General features: G+C 42.0%; 1 protein-coding gene across 1 annotated transcript in view; it reads right to left on the reverse strand.

Moving 5' to 3' along the window:
- Positions 1 to 27116, reverse strand: part of iqsec3a (IQ motif and Sec7 domain ArfGEF 3a) — a gene marked incomplete at both ends in the record, with an annotated part of 136957 nt that overhangs the window by 80412 nt on the left and 29429 nt on the right. The window contains one exon of the mRNA XM_083999707.1: positions 6122 to 6857. Within this exon, the coding sequence (XP_083855833.1) occupies positions 6122 to 6857 (736 nt within the window). The remainder of the gene's footprint in view (positions 1 to 6121; positions 6858 to 27116) is intronic.

Here is a 27116-nt window from a genome sequence, read left to right on the forward strand (position 1 = left end):
TGATTTTGTAAAGGGCACCACAAACACAGCGCTCTCCTCTCCTGTTCTGTCTTCGTTAGCAATTTTATTTTAATTAGCCACAGAGGAGCACCTGTCTACCAGTTAGACAGAGGCGAAGCTGCCACAGGAGGACGAGATAGCCAGGCTCCTTGACTCTCTTTAGATAGTCTGTCCGTGACTCGATACGCAAACATGAGTAGTCGACAGGTTTATGGTTGCTGAATTGTAAGGTGGGTGTCAAAAAAACTTCCCTGTGCATTCTCCATTATATGCTGTGGTGGTGGTTTTGTCGGAGCTCAATATAACTGCAGCTCTTTTAGTGCTATTTTAGTCTGAAGATTAACCTTTAAAAATTACTCCTCTTTTTGGGTCACTTGGCAACAAGTTGTAAACACAACAATTTCATTTTGTTTCTAGCCCAATATTCACTCTCTTTTCCCTCCATTTTTGGTCTCTACTTATTCCTATAAGGGAAATAACTAAAATACTCCACTATGCACTTACTCCACTACCAGCTACCAGCTTGTATGAAAACATGAATGGGTGCATAAAAGAGATACATTCGAAAGTAAGTTTCAATCCACTGTCTTAAACTTGACCACTGTATCTGTACATGTAGAAAGAGGGAAAGATGACAAAAAAAGGCTAAAACATAGATGAGCAGAGCACTGAAGACACCAGAGAGTGAAGGTAAAATATAGAGAGCAGTGGCGAGACGGATGACCGCTCCAAGAGTGGCTCTGCTGAAATCCCTGCCATTAGTAGACTGTCAGTTCTACCTCTGATCACTTCACTAAGCACTGATAGAGAGAAATCATTCTGGAGACGGAGTGGTTTGAGAGAACAGTGATGGCACTGCTCTATTCCACCAGGGTCTCTAAATTGATTCTGACAGGCAGATCAGCACCATGCTAACCTCATGTTCTTCTATGAATGAAGGGGGAAAGAGATGGAAAACAAAGCGGCCCAAAGTGATGCCAGACTGCAGTACTGTAAGTGTTGAAAAGCTGTAGCATGTGATGAGAGATTCAACTCAAAGTATGAGGCCTGAAAGGGAACGTACTGTAGGAATAGGCTATACATCCACTGAAAGGGGGTTTAGAAAGTTGAAAAATTAGTGGTAATCACAGTGTAATACTTGAGCTCAGATCCAGGGTCATTTCAAGTAGCCTACTTTTGAAGTCTAGCTGCATCAAATGTGACAGTGGATATTTTGGCTTGGAAAATAGGACTAATATGAAATGTTAATACCTGCAGGTTTCGAGCTTCAAATCGATGGATGTAGTACTACATGTACTACAATGACCTTGTAGTACATGTGTCATAAGCTAGTGACAATATAAGTCCAGAATAAGTATGGGAAACAAATTTGAATGTAGGCTATTTAAATATCATTTAAAATAGCAGATTAAGTTGATAAGTAAAATGGGGAAAAAAAGGAAAAAAGCTAAGTTTAATGGCTAGCTTTAGTCTAGCTGTTTCCAGTGTTAGAACTATGCTATGCTAGCTTTAGCTTGTATTTTTGAAATTATAGCATTTCTTACTTTCGAGTAAAACAGTACGACAGAAAATAACTGCCACAGGGACAACATATGTTAGATGTACACACTGCAGCCATATTGCGGTTATACACTACCCCCTCTCTTCATTTGTCCTCATAATTAGATCAAAACTAAAACATTGATTCATGTGGTTTCACTCTTAATGCAGTAAAAGACTGATGTGCGTAAGTAAGTAACATCAGATTATCAGATCTCACATGCTGCAGAAAAATAAGGGGCAAGATGCAAAGCTGCGATTATTAGCTTTCATGCTCATGCACAGTGTCTTACAGCACAGAAACATCTGCATGATTAATGAGATGATTATATAACGGCAGAACTGGGACACTAATGCTGACTGTATTACAGAATGAGGATGACAACAACGGACTTGATGTCATCAGAGGATGGAGATCCATTTAGCTGATACATCCATGACCAAAGTCAGTGACCGAGAAAAGGTCAGTGATTACTTCAAGACAAATTCTGACGCAGAATAAAGTTAGAACTGATTAGAAAAACACAGGATTATATGGACTGATCTTGGTCAAACTAAAAACCACAGTCTCATCAGAATGATAGTGGACCTAGCATCAATCTAGTGAACCGCATCCACTGCATCATAATTTCAGAGACCAATTACTAAACAGTAAATTTCTTTATGTATAACAGAAAAGACCGGGCCTTGTTTGGTATTTGCTGCATGTTACTTGCAACATTTCTGTTAATTATGAGTGAATACAAGCTGCCAGATTCAACTTTTCACTGTTGGATGTTTCACTTTGAGGAGATAAATGCTTTTTTGATTCCTGGGCACTTAAATTACTCAAGCAGAGATTAGCAGCAATTACGACGCAGGAGCAGTCATTCAAAGTCAGGTCTCATCACCTATCACTTCATCATCCTAAACAAAAGGCTTTGCAGTCTGCATCAATTACTTACTTTTCCAATACTGCTCAATTTGATTAAGAACTTTTTAACTAATTTGTCAGTGCTATACAAACAAGGAAAAACACACAGTGATGTGTTCCTTGAGCTGCAGCTGAGAGAGTTTAAATAGACTCAGAAAATCAAAGTGCAAATTGCAAATGAGTCTGAGAAACACTGAATCACTTACGCACAATTAAAGGGAAACTTTGGTGTATTGATATCATGATGCTATCATTGTAGTCTATTATAGACTGGCAATGGCTGGTTCTATAGGAATTTATGTAATATGATGCTGCATTATGTAAATTCACAAGTATGTAACCTACTTCAAAGTCCAGTATTATACACATTTCCTGTGTTTTATTTGAATTGGTGACATCAATAGGAAGATATATTTGTGGTTTTGAGTGCAGTTGGACTGAGTTTAGATTGGCTGACTGCATGTGAACACTCAGAGAAACCAAATCAATAATGTCTGGTTGGTGGCTCAAGATGGACTGAGTGTTGTGACATCACAAAGTTACAGAAGTCCTGACGGCTGATTTTAAGGCTTCATTTAGCTGTGTGGGTTTTCTTAGTGGACGTAGCACTTTGATACTTCCACAGGATTAATATGGAACCTAACAAGGGACCTTTAATGTTACAAATATAGTGTTATATTGTGAATGGTATTACAACAAAGGACTAACCAGGGACCTTTAAAGAACACGTTATCTGCTAATACTTTTAATAGCACCATTTCTTTTGGATGTTGGATGATGTATCTCCCCTGATATCATGATTGATAATTTAGTATCATGATCTAGCGAGTCATTCCTGTTCGATTTCATTACTCCAAAGTAAAGGACAGAAGCAATACTCTATGTTAATTTTAGTACTTCCTGAAGACTGCACCATTTCCAATTTCACACAATTGTGAATAACTTCCACAGTCAAAAAAGCTACCTTTATGCGTAGGATGGGGCATGGCTGCCAATTGTCAGCAACCTACTAACATGTCATTGTTTTTACAGTAGGCCACAGCCAGTGGATTCGCTGTGAATGTGCACAGATAGAAATACATATTCATGTGATGTACAACATTTCCCTGTGGCGTAAGAACAAAATGTTAATGCAATGATTTATCAGCATTCTAATTGAAGACATTATTTCAAATTTAATGAGTATCTAATTTTAAACCAGAATAAAAAGCAATGGCTTCCTGGAGGTTGAGTGCACAAGTTAAAGCTGAACCTGAAATACGTCGTCATGAGGTTCTTCCCCAGCAATCAAGGTATCGCCCTACAGATCCAATTACCCTGACATTGATCTGCAGATCCATCAAGCCTCTGCATCCCCGGCTGTACAGACAGAAGATCAATCTAGTTGATCGCGTATCTCCGGCATCGTTGACAGGGAGATAGTGAAAGAGGGGGAACTTTTAGGTGTGAGATTAAAAGAGGGAGAATGGAGGTGAGAGGGAGACACGTGTTAGGAGCTGGGGTTGAAAGAAAGTCTGAGTTTCGAATGGGGAAGTGAAGCATGAGGAAATGTCAAAGCTGAGCGAAACTGACACTGACAGAGTGAAATAAAGCAACCATCTCACTCAGACGCAGACATTTCTGTGATTTTGCCGCTTGGAAGATGAATCCTAGTAAACATCCACCGTATTGCCTCTGCAGCTAATCCTGCAGATTTGTATGTTTTCTTCTCATTCACTGACTTTAAACAAATATAGACACGGAAGGATAAAATCCAAATTACCCTGACTGTGTCACCTCTGAATAAATTTAGTTTCACAGTCTGGTTGGTGCCCTGCGGCTAACACACACTTAACAGTAGGGTGACTATGTTTACTGATTGTTCTGGGTTATTGATTAAGGGCGGTCAAGTGCGCCACACCACAGGTACAGCGATGGTAATGGAAGTCGAGACTTGAGGGAGGTAGGTCAGCAACATTTTTGTGCCTTATATAGAAAGTAATTAATCCCTGTGCATTGAGGTATTAAGAAAAAAAACCTGCATGATTTCCAATTATTACATTAACAGCTGCTACTAATGGTTCTATTGTTGATTAATGACAGTAAAAGTTTTGTGAGCTCTGACTGACATCTGTCAATGTTTTGTCTTGTCCAAAAAAATCAAATTCAGATTCAAATCAATTAACAATGATACAAATCAGAGAAGTCGTCCATTTGAGCCACTGGAAAGTTTTATATCTCTGCTTGAAACATGACTTAAATGATTTAGTATTGCTCTTTCTTAACTAACAAACTAAATATACAAAAAATCAAACTCTGAAAACTGAAGCAGTAGAGGCCAAGATGTACTTTTAGTCCCACAAACACCGGATGCCACAAATGCCACAATGCAACTTAATATAATTCCATGTCCCATGCCTTCCCAAAAAAAAAGCACTTTCATCAAGCTTCCCTATATCTGCAGTAAACTTTTGTTCAAACTTTTAGCTATTAAGCCAAAACTGAGATGACCCTGATGACATCACATCATTATTTTGCTTTCCGATTAGAAAAGAGCCACACAACTACAGTATCTGTACAGACATGAATTGGTGTAAATGTAAAAAAAGGTGTAAACATCATCAGTGCAGTTCCCCCTTTAAACCATATTTCCATTATTAAAATCAATTAACTTCAATTATGTTATTCACAGTGATAATATCTCTTATCTTTTAGTTTGCCATCAGCATCCCCCCCCCCCCCCCCCCCCCCCCCCCGGAGTTGGACCCAAATCTCTTCTGCCTTACCTGCTCGAAGCTCCGGCGCCTGAAGAATGTCGGTTAAGTGGATGGTAATGGAAATGGATGGCGAATGTTCTTGATGATTCTCGAAATGAAGACGACAACATAATGAAGATGGTTTCCAAAGCCCCTGATGGAACAGCATGATGATGATAATGATGATGAGAGCACAGACATGAGAACATGGAGACACGTGTACAAATACAGTCACAGTTCATGGATGCACCAGTTCAGGACAGAGTCAGTTTAACTGGCTGTAGGAAGATGAGAGGAGATACAGTCACATGCTTTTGTCCAGGGGGGTTAGGAGCTTAAATAGCAGCAAAGAAAAGACAAATTATTTTCATTCATGCAGATACAAAATGCAAGATCGTTGTACATTGTGTTCACCCACATGTGTGTGTGTGTGAGTTTGCATCGTTGCCAAAACAACAGCTATTGTACATGAGTTACAACAGAGCGGTAAAACACCTGAGGGGATAGTTGTATCGAGTTTCAGAAAACTTTCACCATCCAAATTTGGTGGAAGACAAACCCAGGTGAGGATGGAGATGAGATGATGACATGGCAATGAGAATGGTTGGTTTATGATTAATGAGGAAAAGGAATTAGATACAGTTTTGGGTGGTCCAAAAGAGCCAATAGGAATCAATACGACGAAAACAAAACAAAAAAAAATAAGCGTCTCATCGATCGATCAATCACCAGCGTTTCCTCCGAAACCAAACGTCCTCCTCCTCAGACACAGATCTATACATCACAGACATTGTCAGACCACAGGACGTACAATACACACAAGCCAAGTTCCTCCCCCTCCCCTCATCCAAACCACACACCAATAACCCCTCCCTCCCTCCTCCCCCGCCCGTCCCTCCTCCTCCCGTCCCACAGTCCCCCAACACAACCCTACCTGCTTATTTTTGAGGTCAAGTGAGAGCTCATAGTCGGAGGTGGCGGAGTGCGAGCCGGCCCCGTTGCGCTGCACCCTCAAGGGCGAGGCCGTGTGGTGCAGACTGGCTCTCCTCCCCGCACCACCTCCCTTAGCTCCTCCCCCTTCCTCCTCTTCCTCCTCCACCTCCTCCTCCTCCTCTTCATCCTTAGCTGCCACCTCCTCTCCCTCTTGCTTTCTCTTCGCCTCCACAACTTGTTCCGACTGTTCGCCCTCTTGCTCCCCAACTGGCTGCTCCTCTCCGCGAGGCGAGGGGGCTTCGGGAGCGTCCTGCGCTGCTGCTTCCTCACTCGGAGCCTCCACTTGGGGTTGAGGCTGAGGCTGAGGCTCTGGTTCCAGCTCGACCTCTGGCTGAGGCTCCAGTTCCGGCTCCAGCTCCAGCTCCAGCTCCAGCTCTGGCTCTGGCACGGGCTGGGGTTTGGGTTCAGGCTCTGGTTGAGGTTTGCTTTCAGGCTGGGGCTGAGGTTGAGTCTGTGGTTGGGGCTCAGACTGGGGCTGTGGCTGTGGTGGTTGAGTCTGTGGCTCAGCCTCTTGCTGCTGTTGCTGGGGCTGTGGTTCAGGCTCTGGTTCAGGCTCTGGTTCTGGCTCTGGTTCTGGTTGTGGTTCTGGCTGTGGCTGTGACTGGGCCTCACTCTGCAGCTCCCCCTCTCCTCCCTTCCCTTCCTCCCCCATAGACGAGTGTGGAGAAAGGTCATCGCTGCAGAAAGGAGGAGAAAATGCAGAGTGAGGTTGCTGCTGCATCCGTGGTGAGCTCTGACCTCTTCTCCAGGCTGCCTGGGTTAGTGGTAAGAAGATGACCCTTTCCTTTTTCTTTCTTTCTTTTTTTTTGTATGAAACCACTCACTCTGCTACCAGATGTGTGCAGGGTCAGTTCTCCTGTCTACCTGCTCTGTTCTGTCTGTCTCTGTTGTCTGTCTGGACACTGACAGACAATGAAAGCGAGGGAAATACACAGCACAGAACAGCTGACAAAACCACAGTGTACGAGAGGAAAAAAAAGTGATTATTTATTTCAGCAAAATCTTCAGAAGAGAAAATGTGGAGGAGAAAAAAACAAGAAAGTTGACAGCCCATAGTGACACACACACGCACACATACACACAAAGACATGGGGGACAGTCATGCACTAATACAAATGTCTCTGTCTTTTACACTACGTGTGCGGATGGCTGTATGTTTGAACGTTAGTGTTGAACGCCAATTTTTTCTTTCTTTTGTTGCAGTTTTCACTGAAAGAAAGATGGTTCAGTCTCATTTATCTCTATCTATCTATTTCTATGCCTCTTATATTTATCCCATTATAATGTGGCAGTGACAAACGAGAGCAAATATGTCTGTTCATCTTTCAACTACAACATGTATTGGTTAAATTGCCCTACAATGAAAAGTGTGATTTCTGGGAGGCAAGGGCATCACAAGACAAATGTGAAATCACCAAATCCTTTCCTGCCCAAAAGCTGCAGAGACAACAAATGTGAGCTGTTTGAGAACCTCTTGATCCTTTCATTTGTCTTCTGCAGTTGTACCAGCAGCTTGTAAACCACTTGCAATGATGTCCTTTCCTACTTGTCAGCTGACGGCCATAAGAGCAAGATTAAGCATCCACAGCCATGTTATCAGAGCTGTATGGTTGTACTTTGGGTTGCCAGATCTGGAAGCCCCCTCACCCCTCCCTCCCTCCCTCCCATCACATCTTTCCCACGCTCAACATCGCTGTAACTTTTTGAAACTAACACTAAGGAGCGACGGAGTAAGCCGGGCTTGAACTTCTCTCAGCAGGCTCTATGAAACCTTGTGTTAAGATGCAATTGAAACATCTGAAAAGCAGAATGGAAAGTTTTTAAAGGGATAGTTCAACATTTTGGCAAATTGGCCCATTGCCATAATCCCTATAGTCATAGCAGTAGGTTTGTTACCTTTAATTGTCGGTGCAAGCTATTTTTAGAACGGCGGAGCAGAGCCGTGAGCTGCTCAAAGCTACACTAGAGGCTAATGGGATCTCTTGGTTTCTCTCATCAAACTCATCAAATACACAATCCAACAACTCCAAAACGCTCTGGTGGACAAGTTGTGACCTGCACATTAACCACGTTATGCGATAACAGAACGTTACCAGACAGAGTTGTTTTAGAGGTAAATGCAGAGACTGCTTGATGAAAAACTGTCCCTGAAGGCAACACGCATCAGCAGTTTTGCATGAATTTACCTGTAAAACAACTCTGTCTGGTAACGTTGTGTTATTATCTCATAACGTAGTGAATGTGCAGGTCACAACTTGTCCACCAGAGCGTTTTGGAGTTGTTGGATTGTGTATTTAATGAGTTTGATGAGGGAAACCAAGAAATCCCATGAGCCTCCGTAGCGTAGCTTTGAGCAGCTCACGGCTCTGCTCCGCCGTTCTAAAAATAGCTTGCACCAACAATTAAAGGTAACGAACCTACTGCTATGAGTATAGGGATTATGGCAATGGGCCAATTTGCCAAAATGTTGAACTATCCCTTTAAGGTCTACGTCAATAAATCGTACTCAGTTTTCACATATAAAACCAAATCCTGCTTCTGTTTCTGCGCCGGCGTTGTCGCAATTTGCTCTGGTGTTCTGCTAATACGCACGTATTGCATCGTATCAGCCGATTACAAGTATCAGCAGATTTTCCTGAAAGATCCTTTGAATCCGAGCCAGGTTTACACACTAGTTGACAGTGGTTGTGATAACAGCTGGGCATGTTATTACCCAGATTAAGATAAGAGTTTTTTTTTTCCCTCCCCTCTTATTGGATATGGTGATAAGACTGGAGTCAGTGAGCATAAAATCAGGACATTCAGTCTGCCATATGCAGAGCGCTGCAGAAGAAAATCAGCATGATTCTCCCCACAGGAGGAGGAGGAGGAGGAGGCTTCACAGCGGCAACAAACTTTTAGTCTAAACAGAAGAAATCTGTGTATTTTAGCAAAGCTGCAGAGACAAGTGGAAAGAGTCAAAGGGGGAGGGGAGGAGGAGTTATAACCTCTACATCCCTGTGTGTAGCTGTAGTTAAAAATGAGCTGTCTTATATAAAAGTGTGTGTATCAGTCCATATGTCTCCTCATTCCCTGTTCCAGCCTAGAGTGTGCACGTACACAGACATAAATCTGCAAAAAAAAAAAAAAAAAAAAAAAAAAAAGATTCAAACAGATTTGCACACAGCCAAATCCCGTCTGCTTCGCCTTCCTGCACAGGAGGCTCAGTTCTCATTTTCATCACACATGGCAGCACATAAGCTTGAGAAAGTATCTTTAGCAGGGATATAGCTGGGTCTGCTACTTCTAAAATAGAGCTTGTATGAGTAATGAATAATGAATAGAGAAATAAAGTCTGCTGCTCCGAAACTCAGCTGCAGGTGAGTTTTTTTTTTCCTTGTGAGAAAAAAATAGACCTGCCTGGACAAACAGAGGACGACTTCTTCTTTCAGGGGAGAGAGAGTTGTTCTGGAGGCAGCCATCTGTGCTTCACAATGCTTCCACCCATTGTTGTGAATCCAAATGTAGTCTTTCCTATTTGTACTTTGCTGGAGCACTTCTAGTAAGAGATAATCTGGCATCCAATGGACTACACATGCACCTAGATTGAAGTCATTTAAATGAACAAAAAAAAACACACACAAACCCTGTGGAGAAGGTCTTGAAATAAAAGGAGATCATTTGCAAGAGGACGCATATGTAAATCAGCATGTAAAATTAACACAATTATGTGTTTATACTCGTGTGGCGCATGTGTGTGAAACAGCTCAGCCTCCAAGTCTGCAACTCTGCATATCAACTTCTCTCATCCTCATTCCTTTCATCCATTTTGTCAAGCTTCCTGTCCAAGCTGCTCTCTATGACAAACACACACACACACTCTCACACTCTTCCTGCCACTCTGTCCTCCAGGTAAGGAGATTGAGCGGTTCCAGGTGTCATGGTGACTGACGAGGCGGAGACAAGCCCGGGATGCTGCCTCTCTCTCTCTCCTCTCATTTTTCCATACGTCAGTTTTGAAGATGGATGAGCACAGTGGCCTCCGCGCGTTCCATCCAGAATATAATTACAGAGCCCGCTGACGTCTCCTGCTCCCGCTGCCATGATTACTAACAAGCTGGTACCACCGCGTGACACGAGTCCAGGTCTGCGTGTTATTTATGTTGTGCGTCAGCCGGACAACAACTCGCAATATACCAGCAAAAGCCAGCATCCGCTTGTTCAGCATTACTGTAATCCGGTCCTGTGCTACAATGAATAGAGTACTATGTACAAATATAAAAACACAACGCAAAACATATATTAATATTAAACAGATTCAGGGCGCGTTCTGCCTGCAGCAGTATGATTTTCATACATGCAGCCTTTGAATCATGTGAGTCATTTTGCAGCATTGCAGGGATGTAATACATGCTACGGTGTATTTGTGCTGAATATAGTGAGGGTTCATGTGCAGTTTACGATCTGCTTCCTCTGTGTGCTGGAATATGCACAGTACCAATGCAATGATGTAGGAATACTTCATTAAGGAAAAAATCCTTGTCAGCAAAATGTGCATAAAAAAAGCACTTGTTCTGCAGAAAAACGGCCCCCGTGTGATTCTTATTTATGACATTGTTAGATTCTTGACACTGATGCATCGATGTGTCGACAGCGTTTCGCCGTTCCACAGCTGCTTGTCGAGGTGAGGCTGCTTTAAATTACTTTAGGTTCAGTTTGCTGGTATTTTATTCCAGAGGTTCCCAGCCTCAGGGTTGGACCTCCTCCAAAGAGTCCAAAGATAAATCTGATGGGGTGTGAAATGATAAACATGATAAGAAAGAAGGAAAACTAAGTTCAGCTTCATAAATTGGTTTTCTTTTTCTTGGACTCTATAATATTTGCTTCTTGTGTATATAGATTTATCTCAGAGCAGCAAAAAACTGTTTAAATCTAACTTTTCAAAATACAAATGACCCCAAGTTAAGTCTGTAAAAAGGTCACAAGCAAAATCTCTCACAATATGTGAATTTGTTTTTTGATAAAGAAAAAATACATCAGACAGGTAACTACAGTAATTCCAGCTGTCAGAACAATGAAGTGTGGTAAAAGTGCTATATTTCTCTCTGAGGAGTAGAAGTAGATGTATCAAAAAGAAAAGCAAAAAGTGGAGAATAAGTGGAGTTTTAAGTCATTTTCTTCAACTACTGCCAATCACCTGCATCAAACACTATGACGGCACCAACGGAAAAGGTAAAAAAAAAAAAGAAGAAAAAGACAATAATCATTTAAGGAATTCATTTTTTTTCCGAGGATCTGCGTCCTCAGTTCTCCTGGCCTTGTGATCATCTTCGTTTCTCTGTGCAAAAAGCCTCCAGTGTGACTTAGAAGCAGTTTTTTGAGTCTCTGCAACAATAACAAAAAAAAACAAAAAAAACATCAAGGAGTAGCGTTTTGGAGACGTGTGAATTCTCCTCATTCTCATCCGTGACTTCTGATGCGGAGAGGGCGCAGCGGGGCAGTGGCACCGACATCTGACAAAGACGTCATTCAGTTCGTCTGGCATTAAGCATCAAAGAGCAGCAGAAAACATCGCTGCTGTCACCCACAGGTTTCCAACAGGATGTTTTGATGTGGTTTTAACATTTACCAGCATTCTGGTTATTTGTCAGAACGCTAAAACTTTAAAATAAAAGAATCACGACTATTTCTTGTGGCAATTCCATGAGTGAGGGGAAAATACTAATAAAAACATGCAGTCTCAGATGTGAGGTGTTTGGCGACTGGGAGATCAAACACCAAGGGGGGGCTATCTTTCCAGAGGAGGATCCAGTGATCGTGTGCTATAAGAGCACCGTGGGGCCTTTGCGTTTCGACTTTCATTCACCTTGATGGGGCGGATTTTTGCTGCATCATCACTCTCTGGAGGTGTGCAGAAGCAGCGGTGATGAGATATCGGGGGTGGGCGACCGGTGGGGTTCACAGGGTCGGCCCTCTGGTGGACCGCAGCCAAGGAGTTGCTGAAGAGGGCATTATGTGAGGAGAACTGCATCAGCAGAAGTCACAGTCAATGAGAATCCCCGAAGAAGCCGCTCGCTGGATGCTTTCAATGTTAAACACGTTTTTCCCATATAGAAATATATGAAATATTTGTAACTGAGAAGCGTTTCTGTCACTTTCTCCTCTATTTTCTGCCTCTAAAAATAATTCCTCCTCTAAACTAAGCAGGAATCAGTCGCCTTGTCACTTACGACGCTAAATCCTTCTTCCTTTCCCGCCTCCTCTATATCTGTTTCTCATAGAGAATTAATCAGTTCATCAGGCAGAACACAAGGGCAGGCTGAAGAGCAGAAGCTTCTGCATAAATAAGCATATTTCCTTCTTCCAATGCATGGAGAGGGTAATATATGGAGGTAGGTTTCGCTGGATATATCGCTGTGGAGTGTGTTTGAAATTCATCTCAGTCTCCGCAAGCAGAAGCAAACTGATGCATCCAGAGGATTCAGACTGATGTGAGAGGGACCACGGAGGAAAAGAAGAAAAAAAAAAAATGTCAGATTGTAAATGGAGGTTTTGAATACGTGTTTGATTCTGCATTATTGTCACTTCACTTCAATCTTACTCCGTTTCCAAGCCACAAAAAAAAAAAAAATCCCTCTACAATAAGAAACTCAGCTGCCCCCCCCTGACAGTGACACAAAGTTCACTTCTGCACTGTCGCCGTTTCTTTTTCAGGCTGCAAATCGTTTTCATTCCAGTTCATTTATAAAAACTTCTCACCCCTGATAAAGACACACCAGCTATTAAAATGCACACAAATGTCAGCCCTGAGCAAATTAGCATCAAAAAGACCAGCTCCCTCTAATCACCGGGTCAATTTGAGTCATTTTTCTTCATTGTTAGCGATCAAAAAGACTGCACACAATAATTCCCTCTCTCTCTCTCCATGTCAGTCTAATCTGTGACCTCACCGCTTGTTAACCTCCTCACTGAACATGTATTTACTGTAGTCCACGAAGGGGACACTCCTCTACTTGTTTTGTGTCACTTTCTTAAACACATCAGAATGGCGGTAGGGGGTCAGAACTGCAGCGAGAGACCCCGAGTGTGGAGAGCTGCCTGCTGGAAGGAGGTGTGGTATAACTGTGTGTATAGTTGGGAGAGGTGTGTCGCAGTGGGGATGAGCAGATGAGGAAGAGCGTGAAGGGTGACAGGCACACAGCCGGTGCGCCGACTTGGTTGGATGAATAAAAGGCGCCTGGGCAGTCAGTCTCGCTCCTCGCTCGGTCGGCTCGTGGTTTCGCTTCGGACTTTGATTTATTTTTAGTTTTCTTGTGCCTGTGCCTGATCACACACCCACACACCTTTTGCAGATTACTAACAAACTGACTGCAAACTAAACTTAGCTTTCTGAAAGACCTCACGTCTCGTCCATATGTTGTTGTTTTTATATACAAGAGCAAAATTAGAGCTCAACACTGCGACTGATTGTTTCCACCCTGGAGCTGCAGTGAAGCAATGACACCCTCATAAACACTGATTCAGACATCATATGACCTGAGGAACCAATCTCAACAACAATATACTGTAGGCCTATGTTGTTTCTTTCAACCCTCTCATATGACCCAACAACACCCACAGTAGCACGAGTGCTGGAATGTAGAGCTGGTTAAGGCAGAAAACGACTTGGTCAGGGTTTAGGAAAAGATCACGATCCCAGCTAAAATAAGTAGGCTACTTCCTCAACATTTTACACTCTCTGTTGTCATGGTTACTATAATATTTACTTTGTCAAAGGCTCCTAACAAAACAAATGGTGACAACAAATTACTACTAGTTTCTGAAACACCACTGTCCCTTGTCCACACTCCAACTCTAACATGGACCCTGTGCTCTTTATGCGATATCACCCGACTCCTCCCTCTGCCCCTGTCATATAGGCTACGGCCACTAGGTGTCGCCTAACATCGGTCACCACAACCTGCTGGTCTATGAGCTTGTTCTTCAACTTGTTTCGAATAACTCAGTAACTGTGTAACTGTGTTTTTACATCGTCTAAAACATGCATTAAGAGGAACTTCGTATATAATTTAAGATAAATCCATTTTTATACTAAAGAGTCATGTGTGGTCTCCAAAGTTCTTCCTTCCTTTGGTTGAGACAATAGAGAACTGCAAAGAACAGAAGAATAATTATCCATAGCTGTGGAATAAAAGGCTAAAATATAAATTAAATACTGACTATCTCTCTGGGATCAAACACATCCATCTGAGCCTCCCTTCATCAACTGATGAAAAGCCACATGTTCTGTCTTTGAGTCTCTGTTTTCCATGATCAAGGTCAAATAGAAACACATATCAGTTAAGCTCACACACACATACGCAGCGCAATCACTCCCGTAGGAGCCGTCCTTTTGTTTAAAAGCAAGACAATAACGTCCAGAGAGGGACAAAGGAACCATTTCACATGCTTGGCGCATGTTGCATAATCTCCAGAGAGCCACACAGCAGCACACTCTTCGGCCACGTCAGCAGAAGCTTCAATGTGGAGTGGTTGGCAAATATAACCATGACATGTTTAAATCATGAGTCGGGCAATGGATGAGTCACATGGTCGACTGTATGTGCTATTTTTAAAAAGCAAACATAAAGCTTCTGCGCTAGATTTGACTTACAGCAAACAAGGGGAAAGGTCACTTTGAAACAATCATAAAAGTTATTAATGTGAAATGGTTGGAAATGGAAAAATCCCTCTGGAGGAATGAGAATACCAAACATGGCTGCCTCTGTCCTGTGAAATTCACCTTGAGTGGACATGAAGTGATGCATGGTGGGTGGCATCCTCTTTGTGCTTTCTGCTCGCCTCGCGTGATCAATCCTTGAGATGATGGATCGGTTATGGAGATGCCAATCAATACGGCGCTCACTTGGGCAGGACCACATAGTTCATAAATAACACTACTTAAGGCGCAGGCAAAGAGAGGAGAAGAAACCTGGGTTGAAAGAGGAGCAGTTTGTAATTCTGTATATTTAATCTATATATCCTGAGTACCGGGAGTCGACTGAAGAGGACTGAGATCAATGTCGGCCAGTTTATGTCTCTGAAAAGCAGAGAATCGGCTCTGGGCTCTTGTTAAAATCCCATGCAGCACTTGCTTCTTTTATGAAAGGCCAGGGACCGGCATCGCAGGGTGAAGCAGGTTCAGTGTGAGGTCAGACTACAAAACAAGATGCGGCAGAAACGGTTTCTGGCCTCCTGCTGTAAAAGGAGTAGCTTTTTATCGTGTTGAATTTTAAGATAGAACGAGGGATGCTCACCCAAAAGGGTTCAGGGACAAACTGCTTGCACATACAGTATAGCAGGTATATACACACACAGAGCAGCGTAACCGCGAGGCATTCCCATGCAATGTCAATGAAACATCTTTAAAGCAACAACAGAGCAGAGAGTAGCAAAACAGGTTGGGCTCGTGAAATATGCAAGACAGGATTTAAAATTGAATCTCTTCAAAAGCTGTTGCCCCAGGATGTGGGTAAAATGGAGAGAGAGACACAGCAAGAGGCAGAAAGAGAGAGAGAGAGGGAGAAGGGGGAAATTGCATCGTAGACATATGGGTTGACGAGTGCAGGGATGGTAAATAACAGACACAACGTCATTCTATGTATTCATTCTGTCTGGTGGGTATAAACCTCAGAAATGTTTAAATACAACTACTGTATTTTGACTCAACCTTTTCAAATGTATTTTGCAGATCCACCTGGATCACATTCACTTCACACATTGCTGTTTCCAATTCGGCCGAGTCAAATTTTGGCTTTAAAGTGCAAGTCCTTACAGAGACTTCACCAATTTTAATGCATAGTAAAAAAAAATAATAATAATAAAAAAAAGCCTGGTGATGGTGCTAAATGAAAGGTCAAGGGGACAATGATGAGAATACATATTCCTGTATGAAATATCATGGTAATCCATCCAAGAGCTGGAGAGAAAAATCAAGTGTATATATATCAGTAGTAGGACCATGACTGTCTGTGCAGGTGTTGAGATATATTTCAGTTTGGAGCCACATCAGGTTGAAAACAGCACTCAAGTGTGTGTTTTTCCTTGTTGTTTGTTAGAGCATAGCCTTGACATCCAAATATGATAATCTAAAGTGTCATCTGTTCTGTCTCCTTGAGTACACTTTCAAACGCACCTTTCCTGCCGATGTGATTGGCTGCTGGACGTGCTGTACATCTTGAGTTTCTTGGCTGCACTTTTTTTTCTTTTTTCTTTCCATAACTTGGGGAGGATTTCCAGTCATTGAACTCAAGTTCAAAAGGATGAGGAAGAGTTCACCATGGAGCGCTCGGCATGCAAAAGATTTAGTGACAGCTCATCTGTCACAGCTGCAGCAGTCTGCAGTAGTAAGACATTAACTTCATATGAAAGCCTGAATTGAAAATCTGGAAAGCAGACTTGGTAGCAGTTGTTTTTCCTCAGTATTTCCTGCTGAGGTCAACCTCACATTGCCACGTACAGTACAGTGTGTCTGTGTCCAATACGTAAAGCCAGCATTAGATTGTCATTGTCCTTTCATGCTTACTCCGCTGCTTCTTATTCGCATCTTCTTACACATAAGAATCACGATGCTATTTTTATACCTCGTGGCAAAAGCAGCTTTTTATGGGCGCCTGACAAGAGAGGGAGAAAAGAAAGGGTGTGTTCAAGAACAACAATGCCTGGAGAAAGGATTCAGCTGCTGCTTCGCCTTGTTGTGAGTGGAACAAACAATTGAGCCGTCCCCCTACCCTGATGATTTCACAAGCTAATTGCCTATTCTATGGCCCATCAGGGGGAAATAACTGTATTTCTTCCTTATTTGGCTTACTTCCTTTTTCACATATTTGAAAATATCCTCAGGCAGTTTCCTGACGCACAAATCTCGTTTAAATTTTGCTCTTTAAAGTAACACAGAACACACATCTGATGAAAGACTCCCTATTTTTGAAATAAACAAAAGGTATGAGACAAAAAAATGTAAAGCCTATCAAGCTATTATGCACACAGAGAACATTTATTCAACTGCTCCATTTGGTAACTTGCTATATTCAAATATAACTAACACACTGCAATTACCAAAAGAGACATCTTTTTTCGGCCTTGATATTCGTGCTGAAAAGAGGACACCACAAGTCTTTTATACCTTATGCTGAATGTGATAATGAAAGTTGACATTGCAGAGGTAATGGCACATTGCCATGTGTCTAAGAGAGTTTAAGAGACAGAAAGAAATAGTGGTCCCTGCCACCGCTGTGTTACTCTGCAGAGGGGAAAAGGGGATAATATGATATAAGTGTCAGCCGCTATGGTACCTGATTCATTGTAATTCACTGCACAGTGGTTATGATCAAGGTGCAGGTTGTCAGCCCCACTTTGGCAGGCCCAGGTCTGGTGCTGGCTTCACATTCAAGGAGGTTAGAAACATTTAAGCGCAACAAAAGAGGTGAGAAAGCTATACTGCTGTGAAATGACGAGGTGAGTTAACTGCAAACTTGAGCTCACTTATGAGAAGTTACAGGAGTAATAGGCATCTGTATTTCACCTTAAAAGACGGGAAGTGCACATACAAGAAGAGGAAGAAGAGTGATGTCATTCCCCTAAAAGAATTTAGCCTAGATAAAAAATCCCAGTTTCCCAAATTCAATTCTTTAGATAAACAATCTTTGTTGGGGTGGTACATGCCCCACAGTCAGCTTTGACGAAGACTAAACCCTTAACTACAGACGCTTCAGTGCTTTCTACTCAAATGACTCTTTCCTTACTCATCCCCATATTAAATGAAAGATGACGAGCCACCCACGGCACTCACCGTGATCTGAAATCTCCCAGGAGCGACTTTGAATCATGTGGGTGAGCATGAACAGATAGATAGGCTAGATATTACACTTTCAAATGTAATGAAATTCCTCTTGGAATTAGCAAGTTTATTCTGATCAAGTGTTTATGTAAGCCATTTTAATTCAGCTTGAGTGCTTAAGAATATTATAGGAAGCAAAGGCTCCATTCAAAGTCTATGAAATTCAAAAATCAAATAAATAGCGGAGAATATGTACTCACTGTTAAACCCCTCAGAGCCATTTACTCAGGATCGGAAGAGATTGTTTCTTTGTTTGTCTTACTGTTTTTTGGTTTTTGCTGTTGTTTTACTTCTCACTTTTAAAACCAGCAAGAGCAACAGTGTAAAGGACTGTGTGGTTGTTTGCGAAACAAACAATAGCTAGCTGGACAATGCTTTTCCAGCTAACTAGCTTAGCCTACTATTTATAGTTAATCATAGTTTTATCATTTAAAAACAGTAAACGAAGAAACTTTAGAGCCAACCACCACAGACTTTGTTGGTGGGAAGGATAACGCTAACTAATGATTTTACAAGTTTAAGCTGCTACAGTAACATGTTGCTTATGGTGAAGCTAAAAATCCATGACTGAATAACCTTCGTTAGCTTTAGACTTTTTTGTTTTTTTTAATGAATCCTGGCATATATCCAGTTTGTAAAAATCTTTTAAAAGTAGGCAGGGTTATATTTTTTACTTAAAGGGATAGTTCACCCAAAATTCAAATTTCACTCATTATCTACTCACCCTCATGTCAACTAAGAGCTGTGAGAATTTTCAGAGTCCTCCGTTCCTTCTCTGAGTTACGGGGGGGTCCGTGCAGCAGTATTTGTCCATATAATGGTTGTCAATGGACACCAACTTTCTTCGTCCAAAAAGACACACCAAAAAACATCCAAATACCTCCATACTGCTCGTCTGTAATGTCCCTCTTGTACTGAAGCCCCGGCATGAGAAATTGTTCAGAAAAAAAATAAATAAGTCTATATTTTAAGCTTGTTTGTAGCGGAAGCTCCCAGTGTCTCGGTTCACTGCTCTTCCTGTGTCAGTGCCAATCTCGCGTGATTTGCACTGACCGGCGGAAAAATTTCTCATGTCGGGGCTTCAAGACAAGAGGGACATTACAGACGAGCAGTATGGAGGTATTTGGATGTTTTTTGGTGTGTCTTTTTGGACAAAGAAAGTTGGTGTCCATTGACAACCATTATATGGACAAATACTGCTGCGCGGACCCCCCCGTAACTCAGAGAAGGAACGGAGGACTCTGAAAATTCTCACAGCTCTTAGTTGACATGAGGGTGAGTAGATAATGAGTGAAATTTGAATTTTGGGTGAACTATCCCTTTAAGAGAAAATTACTATTGGCCACACAGGAGGCTAAAAAAGGCATCGCCAGTAGCTAACAGACTTGGAGGTTTACGGAGGGGAAAAGCTGAGCAAATATGGCGGTGGTGAAGGACAGACAACAGATAAAGAGTAAACACAGGAGGAATTAACCTTTGCCAGGATGAAAAGATGGAAGGACACAAGTGCAAAGCAATGAGGGGTAAATTACATGGTCTGGTTGACAGAAGACAAATACCATTGACTGACTATAGGAACGGCAGAAAGCTGTCAGCTCACTCAGGGGAATCAGAGGCAGCTCCTGACATGGAGATAAATCCAGACTTTCATTACATCCAGGAGGCGAGTGAGGGAATGAACGTCCAAATTTATGTTGGGAGCTGAAAGTTGCTTAACAATATCCATGAACTTACAGTACGGTAATATTTCAGAGTGGGTGGGGAGGATGAAGGCTGCAGAAAAGACAGATTCACAAATAGAACAGAAAGGCTCACAGACGTGTCGTGGAAAATGAAAATGAAGCTGGCGCCACAGCAGAAATATTAGCACCAAGCAAGATAGGCTACTGCAAGTGAGAAATTTCCCTGGTGTTGAGGAATGACTTTGCTTTTTGGAGGATAAAGATGAGTTCTGAGAGGATTATCAATGCAGCACTGAAACAGATTGTCAGAGATAATATCCAAAACAAACAGAGGACAGGCAAGAGCAGGGGATGTAAATACACCAATTTCCAGAATGATTCAGAAATGATGTGAAGGCTGAAATACTGACGGTGCAGGGATGTACTTGTGGATATGGATAGATTTTAAGAGAAACCAACTCCTGACTGTAAGAATGATAGTTTCTTCCTGTAACGGTGGATTGATTGACTATTTTTCAGCTTCAACAGCTGCAATATGGGTTTGATATAACACTAACAGGAGAAAAGACAACAAAGAGGATGTATTAAAACTTGATTGAAATAATTGGTCAATTTGGGGTGCAACAAGTGACGGATGTCATGCCATTTCAATATGGCAAACACTTTTTTACTTATATATCTAGAAAACTTACAGGTTAACATAATTTACTGGCAAATTTCTGCCCAACTCCTGAGGGAAATATTTGGCTTTTTAGCAAGTAAAAGCTCCATTATAGTCTCCATCTAGCCATTAATTTTGTCCAGTCATTGTTTAATGCTGAGCAGGTAGCGTACAAGATGAAAGCTTTAAACAAGAGTCCAAACAAAAAAACAACACACAATTATGAGATGAAAAACGCTAAAACACCAACATGTTTTCCATCGTTAACTTAACATATCATCATTTGACTTATTATCACGACTGTACACATATCGATCAGTGTCAGCTTTAAGTCTCTCCCTATTATTAAGCTAACCCAGACTTGAATCATCTGGTCTGTAGATGCGTTATAACTTAATTAATTGCAGTATTTACCTCTTTCTCTACTTTACAAAGAGGTTGTTTATTACACAGCACAAAGCCGACCAAGAAAAGGTCAGATATAAATTGGCTCCTTTGAGGAATTTATGCAGTTGTGGCAATAAATATTACAGTTTGATTACTTGTGTTTTCATGATCAATTAGTGGATGTAGCAAACACAGTGATAAAAAGGGACTTAGCAGAAAACAATTTGTTTATCCTGAAATAAAATGCTTCATGAAAAAATGTATTCTGTGATACTCAAGGTAAAACCTGCAGCATGGTGCATCAATCCACCGTCCTACACCGCATTTCACCTTCAACAACCTTAAAAGCATGCTGATGAGCTCACACACACACATACACACACACACTCTTCTGTCAGTGAAGGAAGAAGTATACATAAGAGTGTGAGGGTGAAAGCTCTCCTGTACATACAGGATGATCCGTTTGATCCGTGTTTGAAGAAGAGATAAAGGGACAAGGCAGCACATTTGGCATCTGATAAAAACACATTGTAAGCTCTTTAGTGTATCACTCGTAAACACATACACACACTCTCACTCACGGAGGCAGCACAGCAGGATACTTGGCACTGCCAAACATCGTGGGGGCTCAAGACTTGTCAAACAATAATGCGGCAAGAAAGACCATAAGACAAACACGCAGACATTTGACAAACTACAAGTTGTTGACTGTTTTATACTGCAAACAGGCAGCTGAATTAAGCCAAATACCAGCAACAGCACTGACTTGTGTGATATGACATCCTCAATAATTTATCGCCTTTTTCCCTCTGTAAAAGTTATAACGTAAGTAATAATGGTAAACATGAAAATTACAGTATGTTCTCACACCAAGGTGAGACAAATATAGTTGTTCATGCAGGTATATGGCAGATGTTTTATAGTCTCATGGACCATATACTGACCAATCATGGATACACTAACATAAGGTGGGCAAGGGTTATATAAACATTTGCAGCTCATTTTATTTCCACAAACCTTACTGCAGCAAATTAAGATTTAATTAACCATCTCCTTCTATAGCCTCCTATTATAAAACACTGTGAGTGTTCATGTTCACCAAATGAACACAAATGTTGTGTAGCTCAGGCTTTATGGGGGATTGTTGAGCTCAAGGACGGTCTGCAACGAGCTTACTGGATTTGTTCAAGAGAAAAAAACAAACAAAACGAGCTACAATGCCGACCTAAAGTGTATGTGTGTGTGTGTATCCTGACTGAACTGAACTGCAGCACTTGTTAAAGGAAATATTGTGGAAAGTTGGCTTTCTTGCAGAGAGGGTCACTCTCTGCTCTTATCTATGTGTGATAAATTTGAAACTACAGGCAGGTGAAGGTAAATCTACCCTGTCACTGTATCTATGTATATTTTAAGTCTTGTCGTCAATGTGGCATTGCCAGCTTTCCCATTTGGCTTGGAGTATGAAATGTCAGATTAGTCCTTTGAGCAGAGGTGAGTGAGGTGACGATCTTATATCACTGACGATCTTACTTTGGCAAATGATCGGCTTTTCAGATGATTCACAGAGAAGGAATCATTAAAGGTGCTATATTTAGATCATTCATTTCAACGGTTCAATCGCTAATGGTGAATTTGCAGTGTTTGAGGCGAAAGATGGTCCGCAACCCGAGGTGGGACGTGCCGGGCTAGCTGGTAACCATCCACTAAACTTTCAAACTTTCAAATCAAAAGAAGTACATGAACCACATCATTAATAAATAACAGCATCCCTTCATACAGTATGTACTAAACAGAAAGTGAGGTTGGTTGTAACACAATTTGTAAAAAATAAAATAAAAGAGACCACAGCGATGTGGGCAAAGTGTAGTGGTTCGCAGACAAACATCAAAGTGGCGGAAAGATACAAATCACAACTTCCAGTCAGGACTGCCACAATAAAATTGGAGTGGACACAGGACAAAGATGGTTGATTGAGATACTGTAGTCGATTGTGGTTCTACCCTAAAGGATTATCATATGCCCACTATTATTATATGATGACCTTTATGACCAAGTGAGTCATTAGGGATTGGTCCTGGTCCCCCTTCATATGTCATATCATCTTCAGGCCAGATCGCCCACTCCTACAAATTCAAAAACCAAAGCCCTCTGGTGGAAGTGAAGCAATTTCAACCACAGCTGGTAAACAACAGGATGCAAAGCCCAGTCTCTACCAGCGATCAATCAAACATATAAGCTCCCTAAGCCTTTTATTTCACTTAACTATAAGAACATCACACTTCCACCAACCTTGGCAGTGAATGTAAGACACAAGTCATTTTTAAACTGCTTGAACAAACAAATACGGCTGTCAGTTTCTCTCCAGAAGACAGTCTCAAGATTATATGCACAGGCGTTTATTTTGGGGATTTATTTACTCTCCTTCCAGCGGCATTTATTTGTCACCACCAGCGCTCTGTGATACAGAGAGGAGGCTGTTTATTGTAACGATGGAGCTGAGGCTGGAGAGGCATGGTCTGCCATCAGGAGCACTATTCACTCTTTGGCACGTCCTCCATTATCTGTCACTGTTCTCAGATACACACACACACTCATATAGGACTCCAAATCACTCTCCCTTCATCGGTGAAATTGCTTTCAAGGGAGGGCTGGGAGGGAAAAAATGTTTCCCTGTGTTCACTCTATAGCAAAAAAAATAAAGTTAAGCCAGGCAGTAACGGGCGTTGTGTTTCCACTGACTCTCTACCAGAAAGTGGTGAGATGTTATCCCATCGTGAGGGCTGATAAGAGCAGGGGAAAATTCAATTAGCTCTCAGCGAAATGTGAATGGTTTTTCTTCCAGAGTGAGAGCACGTCCACGCCTGTGTGGACCTTCACATTTAATGTTTTCCCTCTGACATTGGCTCTCTTTGGAGGTGATCACAGGCCTTTAGAAAAGAAGGCGGCCAGACCGGTTGGCAATGTCAAAGCAGGTACATTTCAAAAATGGGCTTAGAGGGCTCCCGTAGAAGCGACCTAATGGTGCGTTTTATGGTTACCAAATGGAGTGAAAGAGTGGAGAAGGAGAAGGACACCTGGGTGGCAACAAAGGCGCAATAACAGATTTGACTTCACTTTCCCGGCAATCTCCTTTACATTAAAAGGTCAAATCTAAGCTCCGGAACGAGAACCTACATTAACTTTGAGAGATTGTGAGTCACTAATACCATTCCCCGCCTCTTTTAACTTTCTTTTTATCCAAGGTTTCAAGAGGCATCTTCAACTCGAAGGCCTCTGTATAAAATAAAAGCGAAAAAATCTGTATTGGACTGACACCGCTGGCCTGATATAACTCATTCTGACCACACTTCACCTCTTCAAAACAAGGCTGGGGCTGACAAGGAATGACACAGCCTGGATGACTCATCATAAAAAAACACACACGCACATATCAACACACACACACACACACACAGACACAGTTGAAGTCATGGTAACGGCTGCACACTGTGCACAGAAGCATGACGGAGTAAAAAAGACATGAGAGCTTTCTTTTTGTCAGCATTCAACAGTCTGTAGGTGGGCCCATTATCTCAGTGTCATGAACACTTAACGCCTTTAGTAGATGCACCTTCCTCATATAAGTCTTTATCGTAAACGTACACATTTCACTCATACTTAAAAAAAAAAGATGACAACTCTTTTACCAGTGACTACTTTGTTAAATCTCACTCCGTCCCTCCGTCTTTCTTCCTCATTGTCTAATAATCTAAACCTCAACCACGGTCTTTCCTTTCTTCTTTCACTCCCCCTCATTCTCCGCGCCGTCATCCCCGTCTCTCATTACAGCGGGCGAGGCGACAACAGAGCAGGTCGCCTCGTCAGCACTTTTTCGTGTTATCACCTCCTCCTCCTCCTCCTCTCAGCTCATTTCCTAGTTGATCTACCGTCGTGAGGCTGTCGGCGAGCTGTCACGTCAAGGACTCTACCCGGTGATGTAGACAGAGCCGGACAGCATCACCCCACGCCCAGGACACCTTATGTCCCCTTTACAGGGAACACCAAGGAACAACCTGTACCAGTTAGATCCTTACCTGGTGCAGCATGTGTGACTATGTGAGGCAGGTGTGCCAGGATAAATGCAACACATTTCTCCTGTTTTCTCTCATAGCACCTGTCTCTGTACGTGAACGTCTCTCACTCCTGCAGTTATTAATTTAAATGTTGATGTGGCACCACCAGCAAATCCAGATGTACAATATGGCGCCAAGCTGAGCAGGGGCAATACACAATCATGGTTGTGTTTGAGCGGAGCTCGAGATTTAATCATCAAAGATTTGGCATACCAGCTGGAAAACTGTTATGAACTGTCTATATTTTTATAGTGGAGGCACCCTGCTTTGCCTGACATAACATCAGAGGAAACATTATGAAATGCAGTATTATCTATGAAACAACAGGGATAACAAACAGCACCACAATAGCCAGCATTTATTGAGTATGGTGATAGTTTGAAAGAATAGTTAGCAGCTGGTTAGCTATAGTGAGCACAAAGACTAGAAACAAAGAAACGGCTAGTCTGGTTCAAAATTCAGCCACCAGCACAACCAAAGCTCATCAATTAGAAATCTTTCTTCTTTTGCCCAGATAATAAAAGATAGTGTGAGCTAGCCAGTCAAGCTAGCGGGTTGCAATCTCATAAGCATTTATCAATTACATTAAACCATATTAAATTAATTTATTACAAAAATAAGATGCATCAGGAATTCACTGTAACTAAATAAATGACATCATAATGTCAAGGGCAAGTAGTGATATAAGATGTACGGACAGATAGGCTAGCGACTAGCTACAAGAGATAGGAATCCAGCCACAGGTTGAAAAAATAAAAATTCACATTTAGAAAATAATCGATAAAGCTTTCAAAACTATTCTCTCCAAATTATCTCACTATCTCTCTCTTTGTCAACTAGTCATCAACATGAAACTAGTCAACACAAGAAATGTAACATTAGCATTAGCAGCTAATACTACTTGACCCTTCGGCGTTAACCTCAGCCATGCCGGTGTCCTCAAGGGCAAAAAGCCACATAGTGACACCGAAACCAAAACAGGTTTACTACCATACCATAACAATATTTTACTGAAAAAAAGTTTACATTTTAGGCTAGCTAACAAGATAGTTATCCAGGCTGAGTTTACTTTATTGCTGTTTGTGTGGCAGATTTGCTGTTTTTTTTTTTTCACGCAGTAATTGAAATTAAATGTTAGGAAATGCCCTCACATTCTCCTGAGAGAAAGGTTTGTACTTCTACAACAAAAATATGATAATAGCACATCAGCATAAAATAGCTCTAACTTTAACAGGTCAGACATAATTTTACCGAGCTCTCCGAAAATGTTACCTGCCGCGCACCTCAGACTGAAGCAGACTATTAATTCTTCCCTCCATCTGAACCCACGGGAGATTTACAGCTCACACTCTGCCCTCTCGACAACCTCTGGAGCTAATGGGGAGGGCAGCTGAGGGCACCAGATGCCTGCTCGTATGGCATTTGGCTTCATTTTTTGTTGCACAATGAAGCCTGCTGTAACAATCTGGCAGCAGCTGACATGACTTTATTGTATGTGTGAAAGGTAAGGTCGTGTCGTGGGCTTCAATTGTTAAACCGCAGTCACTGACTTCTTTACTGTTTAATAGGAAAAGCAAAGATGATTAGGTGGAGGCTGAAAATAATGGTTGAGTGCCAAAGCAAAAAGGTCAGGACAAAATGTGCAGCCAGGATGAGAACAGACAGATGTCTCTGACTGTCAGCGCTCCTCATTAGCTCCCCCTGCTGCCCAAAGGTTATTTTGTCCATTTTAGGAGCTGCAGGCAATTTAGGCTGAGGGGACAGCCACACACGAAGCACGGAAACACAAACAGACACATCCCTGGACGTTGTGCTCTTTCTTTTTCCTTGGCCCGCTCTCTGTCTTGCATACACAAACACTCACCTCCACACAGGGGACATTTTATCGCAGCACAGTCAGGCAGGAGGTTGAGCAATTGACCAGCCTGCAGAACAGGGTCTATGGGTATTCTGGGACCCCTGAGATGATGGAGACTAATAATATGGCAGACCATTAAAGACGGCCGGGGAAAGGAACAAAAGAGGAAGCATTAATACCACCTTGTCACGTGGCGTGTATGTGTTCTTGCAGGTGTGTGTGTGTGTATGTGAGAGGGAATGGGTGAGATAGCGAGAAGGGGAAGGATGCTAAAGCCAAGGAGGCTGTATATCATAAAGCTCTGCCACTGTAGTACTCGAGATCTTTATTATCTGAAATGATCATACGAGGCTGCTGGAGCCAGAGCACGGCATTCATC

Source organism: Trachurus trachurus (assembly GCF_905171665.1).
Source record: "Trachurus trachurus genome assembly, chromosome: 23".
Taxonomy (NCBI): Eukaryota; Metazoa; Chordata; class Actinopteri; order Carangiformes; family Carangidae; genus Trachurus; species Trachurus trachurus.